Genomic DNA, 16,829 nt, shown 5'->3' with positions numbered 1-16,829 from the left:
CTTTTAACCTTGCTTGTAAACATGAGTACTTGCCTGCCATATTTGGTGCGTTATCTTATGTTTGTTATGTTCTATCTATCAATCATTAAGCAATCACTCCGCATGAAGAACGGGTATTAAGAAAGTGTAAAACAAATGCTGATATTTTTAATGTAACATAAAATGCTTCTCGATTTTTTTTAAAGATTTTAATAGAAAGTAAGAGCAAAATATAAAGGAGACCCAAAAATTATGAATAATAATGAAACGTGCTTTAGGCATATTTTATTCCAAGTTGGGCAATTATCATTGCCGAAGGTAAAAAGAAATTTAAAATTTTCACTGTAATATAAAATGCATCTTAATTTAAATTTTTAATGGAAAATAAGAACTAGATAACTAAATTGCCCCAAAACTGTGACTTAAAGCTTGCTTTATTTTGTTTATTTTATTGTAAGTTAGATAAGTAAAAGCTATTGTAGAGGTATACAAAGTGAAATAAATCCTGAAACGTTAACTATCATACAAAATAAAGCCATATTTATGTCTAATCTATTTTAAAGATGACGATTTTCATTCAGAATTATATAATGATGAATTCTACTGTATAACGATGATTTTCATTAAAACAAAGTAACTCTTAGGGCTCCTGTGACTTACAATAAAATGTGCTTCATCAGGCTTATTTTATTGCAAGTTGGATTAGTACGCTATTGTAGAGGTATGCTGTATGAAATTAAATTTCAAACCTTTAACTATCATGTAAAATGAACACAGATCTATGTTTAATCTATTTCAACGATGACGATTTTCATAAAAAATTATAAAGACGAATTATGTTGCATAACTATGATTCTTCACACAAACAGAAAAAATTTACAATAAAACCCTGTGACTTAGACTAAAATGTGTTACATTAGCCTTATTTTTTTGAAAGTTGAGTAAACTATTGTAATGTAAAATTAATCCTAAAACAATATAATATTAAATGAGCACATATTTATTTCTAATATGAAAATTTTTTCAAACAAAGTTAAAAACATAAAAGAATAAACATGCTCGGAAATTTAAATATGACTAATTACTCTTTCCAATTACCAGACGATAGGAGCTTTAATCAGTTGGATGAAAAATGTGCTTTGATTAATTTGAAATGAAATAAAATAACAATGTCGTTTAATGTTATTCAATATTTATTTACAAAAATTCATTTACAAAATTACACGTGGTGTTCTTTTCTTTGTGCAGAGAAATCAAAACAATTTTTTTCGTTTTGTTTTGAAATATTGAACAAAATACATCTCACGATTATGTTCGCAATAGAATAGTACTAAAAATAAATAACTCTTTCTCTTTCTTCGTAAATATAACATGAATGCAGAGTAAATGAATAATGATTAACAGTAAGTTAATTTTAAGTAATCTTTAATCACTTTTGAGTATATGCATAACATTTTAACTGCCTTTCTGCAGACTGGACATGTAGAATGCTGAAAAGAAAATAATAAATGATTAGTCAAATAAATATTATGTATGTTAGCAAAAACAGCACTTCATCAGGGGACACACTGTCTGCTAACACTGCGTGTCCAATGATCAAGTACTGTTTTTCCTAACATACATATCTTTAAATGTTCGTTTTGCTTGTTTTTGGTATCTAATTTTTTACTTAATTTGTTTGCATAGGTCAAAATGGAAAAAAGTTAAAAGCAACTAAAACCATATTTGTCTTATGTAAACAAATTAATAAAAAATTAGATACCAAAAACAAGCAAAACGAAAATTTAGAGATGTGTATGTTAGGAAAAACAGCACTTCATCAGGGGACACACTGTCTGCTAACATTGTGTATCCCCTGATGAAGTGCTGTTTTTGCTAACATACATATCTTTAAATTTGCTTGTTTTTGGTATCTAACGTTTTATTTAATTTATTTACATAAGACAAATTTGGTTTCAGCTGCTTTTAGAGCTTTTCCATTTTGGCTAATTATTTCAAACTTTTAACCTTAAAATTTGTTTAAATCAATTTCATACTTTGATTGGATAAAAAACTTTGACTTAGACGATCCTGATTTCTTCAACTCATATGGACTTGACTTTCGAAAAGAGCTGAGAAGTTTCTTCAAGAATCAAATCTCTAATGGTTTGGGGAGCATTTGGATTTAATGGTCAGAAATCTGTGCATTTAATTACTGGAAGACAAACATCTGAAACTTAGTAAGATACACGGAGGGAAAATAATCCTGTCAGGAATAGAATGTATATTTCATCAGGATAATGCTTCGATACATACTTCACGTTCGATAAAAGTTAATATTCTCAACAAAAAGTTCACTTATTGGCCTGCGCTGATCCCAGACCTAAATTTAATAGCGAACGCTTTGGGCGTTTTAACGCGCCAAGTATATAGAAATGGTTTTCATTTAACATTGTTGGAGAGCTCCTGGAGTCTATTGAGATAGCATAAATCCTAAGAAACACATCAGAACCTAATTAATTGGGAATAAAAACGTCTTTTTATATAAATGGCGGATTAATTTCCAAGTCAGATTATTTTAAGTGGGCTGAATGATGCTATTTTTGCTTTATGCTAAACTTTTGAAACAGCCTTTTATTTTTTTAATTTTATTTATGAGACTCATGATAAAAAAATAAATATTTCACAGTAAATTATTTATTTCCTGTTTTTAATTACATCACATAAAAGTGTCTTCTATAAACATTCGATGGTTGCTTTTAAAAATGTTTTGCTTGAATTTAGGCTTTTGAGATGAAGGGTATTTTTGTCTTTTGTTTTTAGGGCTAGAAAAGATCTTATTACGTGTGGTATTTTGAATCCCCCCTCTTCGCAAATGTGGAAATAATTATGACAAAGTTATCTTAGTATAAAATATATAATAAAAAGTATATGTTTATAGCATTCCATAAATACCTACCTGATTCAACCACGTTTTAATGCACCAATAATGAAATGCATGTCCACATTCAATTTGGGAAAAGGTTTCTCTAGTTGCAATGTCAAGAAAACAAACCGAACAGTGCAAATTTGTGGCTGAAAAATAAGTAAATTAATTAATTAGTTAATAAATATTAAATTATAATTATATAAACAAATATATAAAATATTATAAAATAAGAGAAATATATATTAATCAATATATTTTTCAACGAATAGCCAAACAGTCAACAATTCCCAACGAGAATGTACAAAAAGACGGTAATTGTATAAAGATTCGTTGACTAAGCGAAACTTATGACTGAACTTTATTATTTATTTTTTTCACTTAACAATTATCATATGAAGAAATGAAACTAAAAGTTTAAACAATGAAGCGAATAAAACTAAAAGTATAAACAATAATAAAACTATATAAACAATAAATAAAACCTAAAGGCTCCAAACTTCCTATTTTCACACTGCAAGCGATTGGCGCTGGCAAACGTTTCCCCAATTTTTCTTCCTGATCTAATTGAAAAAATTGGCGCTGCAAACGCAGAGCATCATCTAACGCTTGCATGCTTTTTACGAGCATTCAAATTAATTTATCTTTTCATTTTTTCATTTAAATCATGATGATATATGAAGAGCTTAGTGGATAAACCAGATAAGTTATATGTTCAGAGTGGCTATAATCAGGGAAGAAAAAAGTTGTATCTGAACTATTTTATTATAAATTTATTAGATGTTGGGACTAATAATTTTATTTACCACTACTTTATTTGAAATTAAAATCATGAGAGCATACTCGAAACTAATGTAGATTAGTTAGGCTAAAACTAAAGTGAAAGCGAAAGAAATTCTGTTACATTTACCATACCCAAATTGATGAGACCACCCTAGCTTATATTCTCTAAATAAAATAAATACCTCTTATCTAATTCTTCTACTAAGTTCCTTATATGATATGTAAAGTCCAAAAAGAAAAAAAAATGTTACATTTAAATTTGAAAATTTGTCATAAGGTATTAATGGATATTTTTACTTAAAATAATAATTGTCATTTATCACCGTTAAAAATTTTATATTGATAATAATTTTTAGCTTAAAATAGATTAAGCAGAGAATATATAGATAGTTTTCATGCAATAAATGCTGAATTCATAACATTGATCATAAATCAAGATTCCTTAACCATATAACCGTAATTTAATCATTCATAAAATTCACTTCTTTTCTTTTTAAATTTCATTTCAGAAATCCAAAATTTACGTTTATCGCTTACTCTTTTCCTCAATAGCAAATTTTAACTGATAATTTAAATTATATTTCCTTAATTAATTTAAATTAAATATTAAAATTTCCGAGAGGTTACGAAGATAATAATTACGTTTGTGTTGATGTTTCTTCCAGTTCAGTTGTTGAATTTCTTCTAATAAATTACCGCTTTCTTTCAATTCTGATTCAAACTGAAATAGAAGAAAAATAAATTTTTTTAACGATGAATGAAAAATTTAATTATAATAAATGCGGAAAGATGCAGTTTGAAAGTTGTTAACTGTTTGGAATCAGTAAACAATATTACTGTAAACAATAACAGTTTTTGAGAAATAACATGTTGATAAAAGAGTTTCTTATGACAAAATTGAATTAAAAATTTAAATAATAACTCGTATACGATAAACCATGGGTCGTTGTATTGTTGATGCTCAAGATAATGGCCTCTGTAGTCCAAAGAAATACGGTCGTAAAAACTTAAGGTCGCTTTAACGAGAGTACTCAATATAGCAAATATTTACTCATAGAGCTGTGGTGGCTCGTGGGATAGAGCCAGCTCGCACCAACCACAGTGCTGGCATAAAATATCCTCAGTGGTAAGCGGAGTCTTCTTGCCGACAGGCTAACCGTTTTTGGTTTTCTTCTCCATATAACTCAAATGCGAGTTAGTTCAATCAAACAGTCCTCTACGAAGGCAAATTTCTTTAAATACTTGATCCAGAAGTTCCCTTGTCTCCTGGCAAATTACGAAATTGCAAGGCTACGCAATTGAACATTGGTAGTCGTAAACTCGAAATGGGGTCGGCTGTTTAACGACGTTTATAAAATAAAATATTTAATCATATATACTAGACATATTTTAACAAAATCCAATACCTATCTAAACAATCCTCTTACTTCAAAATTTTTAAAGTCTGTTCTAAGTACAGCCGTTATGCTGCTTGCGAGCACTCGATTTTGCTAAATAACATATGCTTAGAGAACTGTGAAGTTTATCCAAAAATACAAGTAAGAAAAAGCGAATAGTGCACAATCTCCAAAATAAACTGCCTGTTATAACGGTTCACGAAAAGAGTGAGGATTGTTTTCGGACTAGAAAAATAGGAATCATAACATTTAAAAAGAAATTTGCAAAGGTTATGGATGCATACAAGAGACTCCAATTCCCTGTCTAGGATTCAACACTTCTTATTCTCAATAATGAAAGAAAACGATATTTCACTATCATTTTGACCATAGATAATGCCAAGGACCATCTCGGATAAGAGTTGGTGGTCCTATCATTCTTTTTGTCATTCATCAAAATATCAAGATGTCTGGCCTGTATTGAGCGGTAACATGAAAAGAAATAGTTGTTTGAATAATTTCCTGGGGACTTTTGCTATTCATTGTCAATGAAAAAAATTTTCAATTAGATAGTTAAAAACTTTTTAGCATGATATTTGAAGTGATATTCTAGAACTGAAAAAANAACAAGTCTCCATCTCAAAAAAAAAAAAAAAAAAAAAAAAGAAACAAATTTCGGTCGTTATGAACGGATAATAAAGTACGGATTAGTTCGGTCATTCTACTGGATGTTAAAATGGCAGTGCATTTAACAAGCAAACGGGACTTCGTGTATCAGTCGTTCTAATGGAAGAGTCGCGGTTTGTACTAAAGAGCGTAGTTTGTATTAAGAGTACACAGAAATAAAATCACCATAAATATTTACTCGTAATTGAAAAATTATTCGACTAATTTGAAGAAAATAATATTATTCTTTAATAACAAACAGAATAATTGATCATAATATAACTTTTTATATTAATTACAAGTACCATATAAAGTAATACATTAAAGATTATAAATTCGTTTTAAATAATTATTTGGTCACTGTCAGCGATTTTAGCTAAATATTATATATCTAGATGCATATAAGTCGTAGCTAGATATGTGTGAAGGCCACATGTTTTAACTTGGAAATTAACCACATAAAGGGACTAACATTTCACAAAAAAGGAAGAAAAAAAAATTATAGAAAGGTAAATGATTGATTAATTTATTGTACTTTTTGAACAGAATTTTTACAATGATTGTGAATGCATTTTTTAAACCTAATAAATGCAATTGGAACTTTATAACGATTTTCGCATGTTGGTGCAATGTACGATATCATAATTGATTAAAAAAAAGTTTTTATGTTATAATATATCTTTTATTCTTTAACCATGAACTAGGAAAATAATCCATGAAGTTATGTTAATATTTAATCATTCAAAGGGAATAGTCATAGTCATGTGATTGCTTAAGTCCTTTAGAAAACTGGTAGATTCTTTCACCTTTCCATAATAATTTTATACATCATGAATTATGAGAAGAGTTTAGAGGAAGAAGTAGATAAGTGACATTTTCGGAAGCATTTATTAATCAGGGGAAATAACATAAAGTGTTTACATAAATATGGGTATGTTTAATATAACAATATTATTTTTGCTTTCTTTTTAATTTTAACGTATCTAGTTTACAATAGTTTCAAGCATGCATGCGTAATTTTTATTTCAAATTAGGTAGTGGTAAATAAAATACGGCAGAGAATTACTTGATCCTCCTTATTAAATCTAAAAATGAAATTCCTTCTTTTTTCTTCTTATTCGGATTACAGCCACTATAGAAATATCACTCACTTGGTTTATTCACTAAGCTCTTTATTTATAATCATGATTTAAAAATTAAAAAAAAATTAAAATGAAAATAAAAAAAATATTAAAAAGTTTAATGAATTTGAATATTTATGAAATAGATGCAAAAATTAATTATTAATTTGCGGTTGCAGCGCCATTAATTTTATCAGGAAGTAGGATTGGGAAAACGATTGCAACGCCAAGCGCTCGCAGTATTGAAATTGGAAGTTTGGCACTATAATGGGCTAATTAGTTTTATTAATTGAAATAGTAAAATTTGGAATTTAGAAAATATTAGAATTTATTATTCAGCATAGAATTTATTTATCACTCGTGAAGAAATGAGCAAGGGGTCGGAATTTCGAGTCATTTTTAAGTTTCCCTGCATTAAAGATTTTATTGTAATTACCAGCGGTACAATTTTTTTATTTATTTTCTTTTTTTTTTTGTAAAATTGTGAGATTTTTTTTAATACTATCCCATTGTCAATAGGAGCATTTTATTATGAAAGAGTAAAAATGTTGAATACTTATTTAAGTAGAGATTTTCAATAAAGTAAATTAAAGAATGAAACTAAATTTTGGCCTTATATTGGATTAAACAGTGGCGATGGGTGTTAAAATAAATAGCATCTATGGAATGAATAGGAAATGGGACTTAATGTATGTGTCATTTTAATGAATGAATCTCGGTAATAGGGTCGTAATAAAAAGCATAGACTGTAGTAATAAATAGAGGTAAAGAGATGACAGAAAATAGAGTAACAAGGATCTTTAACACCTTCTTTTAACATAAATAAAATTAAGAATATTGGAATTGTCCGGGAAAAAAAATCGAAAATGAGTAATATGAAATAAAGGAATTATTGCTTATACCACTGTATTTTTTAAAAAAATGAATGATAAAAAAGTAAAAAAAGAAAAAAATTTAAAAAATTAATTTTTATTAATAAAGTGAATTTACCTGTGCTGCGCTATTATTATTTCTTTTCACTGCGTCACCTTTATCAAGTTTTGCATTGTCATTTTTATTCCCTTTTTTCATCAAATCTGAAAGTACAAATAAATTTTAGATAAACTTGAGACATTAAAATAATAAAAATGCATCGAAAAATTAAACTAAGAAATATTATTAGAATATTAATATTAAGACCAGCCGTTTCCAATATATTTTTTCAGCTTCGAGGAAAAGCTAATGGGAAAATTTATAAAATATATACCAATTAAATCTCGAAATTATGAGGAATTCAAAATAGCCAAGGTACTAAAACGAAGTAATACAGAAGGATAGATTACAAGAAGATATAATTAAAATATAAACTTACTAGTGACTTTGCGAAATTGTAACTGTTTACCGAAGAATTCCATTATGATTATTCTGGTCAAGGGACAGTATCGTCACTCTAAGAAAGCTTCAAACTGAAGCAAAGTCAACTTTCCTTAAGAACTGAAACTTGCCTGACCAATGGGGTTAAAGTTATTAAAACAAAATATATCGATAAACCCAACTTAAACCATATGGAAAGCTGTCATTTTTTTTCCAGATGTCCTCTTTGTCAAAATGAACATTTCTAATACTTTCTGGACATGTCCAAATCCTTGATCCGGGTCCATTTCCCTGTACTTCTCGGTAACTGCAGCGTTTTACAATAGATAAAAGAAAATGGTGCATCAGATAATATCATACATCTGGTATCAATGAAGAACGGCTTCTTTCTTTCAAATCTATCGCCATGATGGAATATGTAAATAGAAAGCTTCTATGAGCCCGTTATTGATCAATTTTCCGTTACTTCAATTATTTCTTGGCAACTGCGGCACTTTACAATATATGAAAGAAAACAGGATCTAACTATATACGAAAATATAAGAAAATCTAAATAAAAGAAAATCTAAGTGTCGGAGCTTTCGATAGTTGGTATATTTTTATTGGCCGGAAAATCATGTGGTAGGATCCAGTTTTTCCTTAATAATTTCCATATTATTTTGGCTGTCATCAGCATAAAACTAATAAAAGTCATAAAAGTATCGTTTTCCGGTAAAATATTTTTATATCCCGAATTTAAAGGTATTTATTTACCTGTGAGGCTCCGCCCCCTGCTTGCTAACGCTCGCCAACCCCCGAGAATTGTTACGCAATCCTATGTGGTTCACGCCGTGAACCATGGCTCGCTGCTCTCGCTCGCCAATGAGCACAATGTTCTAGCACAAAGACATAATATATTATCATCAAAGACATAGTATTTTATCATCAAAGACATAGTATTGTACTTATGTAGATGAATTCTACCAATGTTCTTATTGGCTTTTAAAAAAGTATATTAGCTATTTAGATTGTACATGGTGAAAAAATCAAAACATTAGCTAAATAAGAAACATATTAGCAAAATAAATTATCAAATATTGCTTCACTAATATTCTGCATTTTAAAGCGTGAAAATTCAATGCATAAATAAACGCGAAATATAAAAAAATTCAATGCATTCAATACAAACACTTAAACGTTTTTTAGACGTTTAGGTAGCTCCCAGTAGAAAAATATCAATTCAACAGCGGCCTTTTAAAGCATTCTCACTTCAATTAATTAATTAATTCCTAATTGAGTTTAAATTAAATATTGTCATGTTTTTAGTGCATGAATCTGAATTGAACAACCTGATAATGCTCACTCTGGTTATTGTTATCTGGTTGCTCACTACGTGCTCTTGCGCGCCGAATCCAATCAATTAAAAATGAAAACTGTTGCCAGCGCGAGAAAAGAAATATCATCGGTTTTATTGATACATACATACATACATACGTACGTATTAGCGTTTTATATAATATAAATAGATAGATGCTTTTTTTTTTTACTTTGCTATTATTACGTTTATGATTTTGATCGTTTTCCAAAGAGTCTAAAATCATGAAACCAATTGCAGATTTGAAAACAGCGATACGAAACAAAAAATTTCCCCCTATGATTTATCGTTTGATTTTATAAAATGCATTAAAGGCATATGTAGTACATAATTACTGTAGTTTCCATTGCACATAAGTTTGCTTTATTTCATATTATTTATATTAATTAAATATTAAATCCTGGTTTTCTGAACAATTTGATTTCAAAATGCTGAATTTTATTGCATTAAAAAAGAAAGTATATCTAGTGGAAATACTTGCAACCTAGTGAAAATTTATGATGTGTAGGATGATAATATTTTAAGTGTATTTGAGAGTAATCATCATTTTTTAAATCACCAAAAACAGATATAAAATTATTCTCCAAGTGCAGGTTTGTTTTGCATAATTAAATTTATTAACTATTTTAAATTTTGTTTAAGGCATATAAATTAATGAGAATTAAATGTATTTCTTTTAATGCAATCAAAAACTTTACTAAGAGTTTTTTCCTAAAATCCAATAAACTGTGATATTTCGTTTTAAACTGTTACTAACTACGATCAGCAATTATCTGATACTTTTGAACCAACTACTTTCAAGTGAAGAGGGACAACAACTGATCAACAATATCTGGAACTGAAGGAAAATATAAGTTAATTAAAATATTTGTTTCAGGATAAAAACTTACAATTGGAAAAACTGCGTAATAAGTTTTCATAGTAATCAAAAAAATAAATAAGAGCGACGAAAAACACTATTATGTAGATGAAGTTAAGTGAATAAATAAGTGTTATTGTTAGTTTTAATTTTGATTCTTAAAGAAGTGGGTAAATTTGTGTTAAATGAATCATTTTGGGATCTTTTAATGGAATAATTTTTGATATTTATTTATAAATCTGTTTATCGCCACGATGCTAAAAATAAATGAAATTATTGGGGTTGGCGAGTAAGGATGAAATTTCTAAGCTTAAAATAATAATTAATTTCCTATTAATTGCTTTTGATCTGCTGCCTCAGTACTAGTAATAATTTTACTTTCTTATTTATTATTTCATTGATAGCTAGATCCCTTTTCGTTCCTTCCATTTTCTTCTTTTTCTTTCTTTTCTTTCACCTTATTTTTTCTTCTCTCGTACTATCACTTATTATCCTGTCATTTTATTAAACACATTTCTTTCAAATCTTATGATATTAGATACTCNAAAAAAAAAAAAAAAAAAAAAAAAAAAAAAAAAAAAAAAAAAAAAAAAAAAAAAAACGGATTACCCTAAATAACTTTTGATCTAAAGATCGGATCGTCACATTCTGGGACTCAATCTCAATGATCACAAGGGGATGATCGCAAATATGCTAATTAATTAGAGCAGACGAGATTTTAAGTTACGAAATCAGACACAAAAACGTACTTTCTCTGAGTAAAGCATACCTTTTTTTTTCTCCAACGGATTCGGATTTCTGTCCCCCAAATTATTGCGTGTAGCCGCAATCTGGGAAATGTGGTCCCCATAGTTTCGTCAGGAGAGCGATCCTAAGTTCGGATCGCTCTCCTTAATGTAATGATCCTAATGTAATGTTAACTTTATTTTTTGCGCATTTCGCCAAATATCGAGAACTTTTAAAACGAATTGAAAAATGTTTGTACACAAGTCTAAGACTCGTTCATGCAAAAAATAAATTTTAGTTAAGATTCATTTTTTTTATTATTTTATTTAATGATAGTCGAAAACTTTTTAAATTGTTGTCATTACAAGTCTAAGACTCGTTTATTCAAAGAGAATTCCATACAAAAAATAAATTTTAGTTAAGATTCATTTTTTTAAATTATTTTATTTAATAAAGGTCGAAAATTTTTTGAATTGTAAGGAATGCAACTTTTACGTCATTTTAAAGCATTTAATTTTACAAGGCAAAATATAAAATTTGAGAAAAATCGGTTGAATAGTTCCTGAGAAATCGTATTTAAAATATACGACTTTTTTAAAATTGAATTTCTTCCTGATTTTTATTTTATTTTGATACACTGGAGTACATGAAAAGTAATAAAAAGGTAGAAATTAATTGTACCGTCTTTTTTTAGTTCTTTATTCCTTAACTAGATGGCGATACCAAATTTCACACGTACCTGAGATTCGAAGTCAACGAAGTCGAAAGTGGATGGGGGAACGCCTCCTCCGATACACTTCTCTATCTGGCATGTCTAGCGAAACGACATTAGGTAAACATACCTGAGTGCAAAAAGCGAGCACGTTGTTATTACAGTGTCAACTCACGATTATTTGTGGATATTTAGTCAACAACATCTTGAACTCAACTTAAATGCCAAATTCTTTGTTATGGATTATACAGATGTGAAGGATGTTATTTATTAAGCGAGGTGAGTCTTCGATTTAATTTCAAAAAACCAGAATTCTTTTGTTTTTCTTTGATTATTTTTAATCTGTCAAAAGTTAATCTGTCAAGGTCGCCGCTGAGTTTTGCAACACCGGCTTTTTCTTTTCGTTCCCCAGTGTGTCACATTTTGATCTCAGCTTTATCGAAGACTGTTGTAACGGAAAAAGTTAAATTTTGTATTTTAAATCTCTTAGCATGTTTACATTTGTTTTTCATTTTGTTTGGAAAATCTAATTCTTAAAAATTTTCGAAGATCAAATTCTTTTTGTTTGAATTCTATGTAAAGATTATTTCTAAGAATGTAATTTCTTTGTATTTTTTTCTTATTTAAATTATACCAATTGATTTTGTTACGTTTTAATATTTTACAAGCAAAATTAGGCAATTCTCATGTAGAAGAAAATCATTTCTATTTTATTCCATAAACTACGCTTTTACTAAATTCAAAAATATTCTTTTCAACAAATCCTCCCAACTCTGTGATATTATAGACTAAAGATCTAACTATTTAATTTTGAATTTAAGTACAATTTAACTGTTCTGGTAGTTTAATTTTTACATCAGAAATTCAAAATACTTTTTCAAAATGCCTCTTTCATTTATTCAGAGGTAACAGTGGAATTAAATAAATAGATATTTTAAAGAATTTGACATGTTTATAATAAATAATTATGGATAGCTAATAGTTATATGAAAAGAAATACGCACTTTCTCATGTGTTTCCTTTTTTTTTTTTTTTAATTAACGTGTCTACAGTTTTATTTAAAAATAGCACGTGTCTTTCAAATTATTAAAAGAGCGGTTTAAAATTTGTTGCAAATGCACGGATTCTTTAATTTTAGTCTTCTAATCAAAACATGCTTTTCTTTTTTTTTCTTCTAAATTTAAAAAAAAAAATAAGTTAACGTTAGTTTAGTTAACGTTTAGTTTATAATAGTTAAACGTTTAGTTTAGTTTTGTTAAATTAATAATTCTTAACATTGAACTAGAATATTCATTGTTAAGTGCTCGTATCTGCTGACAAAATTAACTGTTTTTTTCCAATTAAAATCTGGTTGAAATTTTCGATAAAGCACATTTTTTTTTTAAAAAGGAAAAGGTAAGTAAGTTTCACTGCTGTCTATGATTGATATAATTTATTGTTAGTAAAAGTTATAATTATAAAACAAAAGAAATCAAATAATTCTCTATAAAATTTATAAGTTTTTAGGAAACCAATATCAACTGATCAAGTAGAGTATAAACCTATTTGATTCTCTGTTACGGGAGTTTACTAAAGTAACACCTGTTCCACGACCCCGATGTGCCTCCTCTTATTCGATTATTTTCTCATTCTTTCATTTAGTTTCAAGTCAAATGTAGTTTATAACACCTTACTCAATAAATGTGATATGGTAGGTTTTTGTTCACCCTGCATTTGGCTTTGTTGCACTTGGTTCATTGCTTTCGATTTTGATTTGATTAGAAAAACCAATGTTACCCGTTTCATTTCGTTGAGTATTTTCTCAAAAAATAATAGATATTAAGGGAAAAAAAATCGAATTTGGTTAACTACTGAAGAAAACTAATAACAAAAACTAATAATAACTGCAAGGAGCTACTTATTTTTCGAAGTAATCGAAAATATATATCATTTCTGTAGCTGCCAACTCTATTGGATTTTGCCCGTTTCTCCTGGTCTGCTGGTTTGATTAAAAATTCTCCTAGTTTTTGTACATTTTAGAAAATTCCCTAAAATTCAGTATGTTTCCAAAACAATCCCTATTGAAATAGAATTTTTACACAGATTGTTTTTGAATATTTAAATAAGCATTACTAATACATAATAAAGTGAGCCTCATTTATAGAAATCAGCTTAAAACATTTTTTGTTCTAAAATGTTCAGTTTATTTTTTTACGTAAATTCCCTTTTTAAATTAATTAAAGAATCTTTTAACTATCTTTGATGAATTAAATGCCCATTACTATTGAAATTATGAGTAAATATAATACCTAACATTTCAAGTATCTTTAATGTCGATCATAACTGGAAAATATTAGGGATGTAAGTTACATCCCTAATCATGTTACATCATGTAACGAATATTCGGCCTAGCCGAATACTGAAGTTATTCGGCCGAATAATGAATATTTATATTTTAATGTAAATAACTTAACATCCTGAATTAAAGAAAATTAATCTGTTAAATGATGTTAAAAAATTGACATATAAGTTTTTAGTTTTCTGGGTTTTAATAATTTTTCTTGCAAAAAAAAAAAAAATTTTTAAAAATACATTTAACAGTCGTAATGAGTTCTTATTTTAAATAAAATATATAAATTGCAAGTATAATTAGTTAAAATATGCTATTATTAATTATGTAGATTTGTAAAAGCCTTATGGTTGGCATCAAGATATTTAAAATATTACAAAAATTACATCAAGTTGTTAAATTTTTTTTAAAATATAGAAAGTTTAAAAAAGCAAATTTGTTAATGTTTATTTCATTTTTAATTTAAGATTTGAAAATTATTTAATTACAAAATTAAAATTTCAAAAGTGAAACTTTTTAAGAAGTTCTTAATTTTCTGGGTTTTAATAATTTTTCTGACAAAAAAAAAAAGTTAAGAATACATTTAACAGTAGTAATGAGTTCTTATTTTAAATAAAATAGCATATAAATTACAAGTATAACTATAACTAAAATATGCTATTATTAATTATTTAGATTTATGAAAGTCATATTGCCTTGTTATTGGCATCAAGATATCTAAATTATTACAAAAAATAAATCAAGTTGTTAAAATTTTTTTAAATATACAAAGATTAAAGAAGCAATTTTTTGAAAATTTATTTCATTTTTAATTTAAAATTTGAAAATTACTTTAATTACAAAATTACAATCATAAGAGAAATTTTTAAAAAGTAAGTATTCGGCCTAAAATTTGGCCGCATATTCGGCTATTCGGCCCCATCACTATTCGTTACATCACTAGAAAATATTGCAGTTTATCGATTTTGATAACCATAAAAATTCCCTATTTACAAAATATTTAGTACATCATGTAACAACCATCATATTATTCCTTAAAATCTACTGAGTTTTTCCCTACCCATGATGGCAGCTATGCATTTCTATCTCTTTATCGGGAAAAATTGTTTGTAATCACTACAAATTAATGGTTATAGCAACAAAAAAAGCTATTTGCCTATGTTACTATTTTAAGCATTTTTATTTTTATGAAAATATCTGAGAGTTATACTACAGATTTTAAATAACACTTATAATACTGAGATGTTTTTTTTTTTTTTGCACGATATTCTTTTAACCGTTTTTAAATACTTTCGTATACACTGATTTCAAATCTGCAGCCGGTTTCTCTCACCCAGTTACTTTTTTTTAAGTCTAATTTTTGTTGTTGAAATGTGTTAGTTTTAAAACGTTACATTAAACAGGGGATCTCATAAATGCTTCTACGAACTATTATGAACTATTTCTTCGTGTGTAGGTCTTAATGGGGAAGCGTCTCTGGCCGCGAACGAACGATGATATATCCGGGCACGAGTTCCTATCCAATTTTTAACTCCACTAGAAGTTTATCGTAACATTTAATCGACTCCCTGTTATATATAACGTATTTAAACTTAAACATTCAGACAAAAAATAGACTAAAATATGCCAATTTTAAAAAAATAAAACTGTAGCTTTATTAGTAAAACTAATTTCAGATTTAAAATCCTTAAACTCTTATTAGGTAAAATCAAGTATTTGTATAAAGGCAACTAAAATTTGTTCCCCAGTGTAATAAATTACCGAGCATCGGAGGAAATAATGAATTGAAAATGTATTTTTACCTAATGTGGCTATAATAAGACTAGGAGTTCTTTTTTTTTTTTTTATTTAAATTGTGACAGTATTTAAAATTTATGAAAGTAATATCTCTAAATTAAGTGAAATTCATATTTTCTTCCCATAAAATATGAATGCTTAAAAATTAAGGTATCTAAAAAACAAGGTATTCTCTATTTGTCTGTTACAGCAGTATCTTCTAAATCAGTGGTTACCAACTGGCGGCCCGCGAAGCCTTTTTCTTGTGGCCCGCGAAGCCTTTTTCTTGTGGCCCGCGAAGCCTTTTTCTTCTGGCCCGCGAACTAAAGTATATTATTTGTCATTTTTTTGCGGACATTTCTTATAAAAAATCTATATGGGTTTAAAATACTTTTCTTTCGTTTAAAAAACCTAATTTCCTCGTTTCTGTGAAATTTAGCATACCAACGGTGTAAAGAAATTTATTTCTCAGGTTTTGCATCCAATAAAATATTTATTCAAATACAAAATTAATCCTGTGTTACTTCTTAATTTAATTCGTAATTTCATACTTTTGTTTTGTACAACTTGGTAAAAGTCTGACAGTAATATTTATTGTTCCTTCAAACATAAAAGTGTCCTATATAAAATTTTGATAAAGTTGCGGCCCGCCATTTGACTGGTGTTTTAATTACGGCCCCCGGCCTCATGTAAGTTGGAAACCCCTGTTCTAAATCATAATTATTTAATGATTTTTTTTTGTATTAATTTAAAATGAGCACGTAATCTGTCTAAGGTAGAAGGCTAAATGTAGGTAGACTTGAATAATTTTTTTTTTTTTACTGATTTTTAACAAATTACGTCCTTTTTTTTTTTTTTTTTTTCTATAACTGTAAGTCTGTTGCATTGGA

At 27.9% G+C, this 16,829-nt stretch overlaps 2 protein-coding genes across 4 annotated transcripts in view; one reads left to right on the top strand and one right to left on the bottom strand.

Annotated features, from left to right (window-relative positions):
- Positions 1-1,154: 1,154 nt before the first annotated feature.
- LOC107451437 (uncharacterized) lies at positions 1,155-11,996 on the bottom strand. 2 transcript variants are annotated; one of them, XM_043043826.2, is made up of 5 exons: positions 8,182-8,728; positions 7,821-7,906; positions 4,310-4,388; positions 2,918-3,033; positions 1,155-1,469 (listed from the first exon to the last, which is right to left on the bottom strand). In XM_043043826.2, exons 1-5 carry the CDS (start codon positions 8,222-8,224, stop codon positions 1,377-1,379), a joined length of 417 nt encoding a protein of 138 aa, XP_042899760.1. In that variant the 5' UTR covers positions 8,225-8,728; the 3' UTR covers positions 1,155-1,376. The 2 variants fall into 2 exon arrangements, with proteins under 2 accessions (XP_042899760.1, XP_071042128.1); XM_071186027.1 differs by lacking the exon at positions 8,182-8,728 and adding an exon at positions 11,862-11,996 and having other exon boundaries at positions 1,318-1,469.
- Positions 11,869-16,829, top strand: part of LOC107441423 (rho GTPase-activating protein 18) — a 279,885-nt gene continuing 274,924 nt past the window's right edge. For both annotated transcript variants that reach the window (XM_043043811.2, XM_071186026.1), the window contains exon 1: positions 11,869-12,113. The gene's annotated coding sequence lies outside the window, so the exon portion shown is untranslated. The remainder of the gene's footprint in view (positions 12,114-16,829) is intronic.

The sequence above is a fragment of the Parasteatoda tepidariorum genome, chromosome 9 (assembly GCF_043381705.1).
Source record: "Parasteatoda tepidariorum isolate YZ-2023 chromosome 9, CAS_Ptep_4.0, whole genome shotgun sequence".
Taxonomy (NCBI): Eukaryota; Metazoa; Arthropoda; class Arachnida; order Araneae; family Theridiidae; genus Parasteatoda; species Parasteatoda tepidariorum.
The sequence above is the reverse complement of the archived record's forward strand: the minus strand, read 5'-3'. Positions and strand labels throughout refer to the sequence as shown.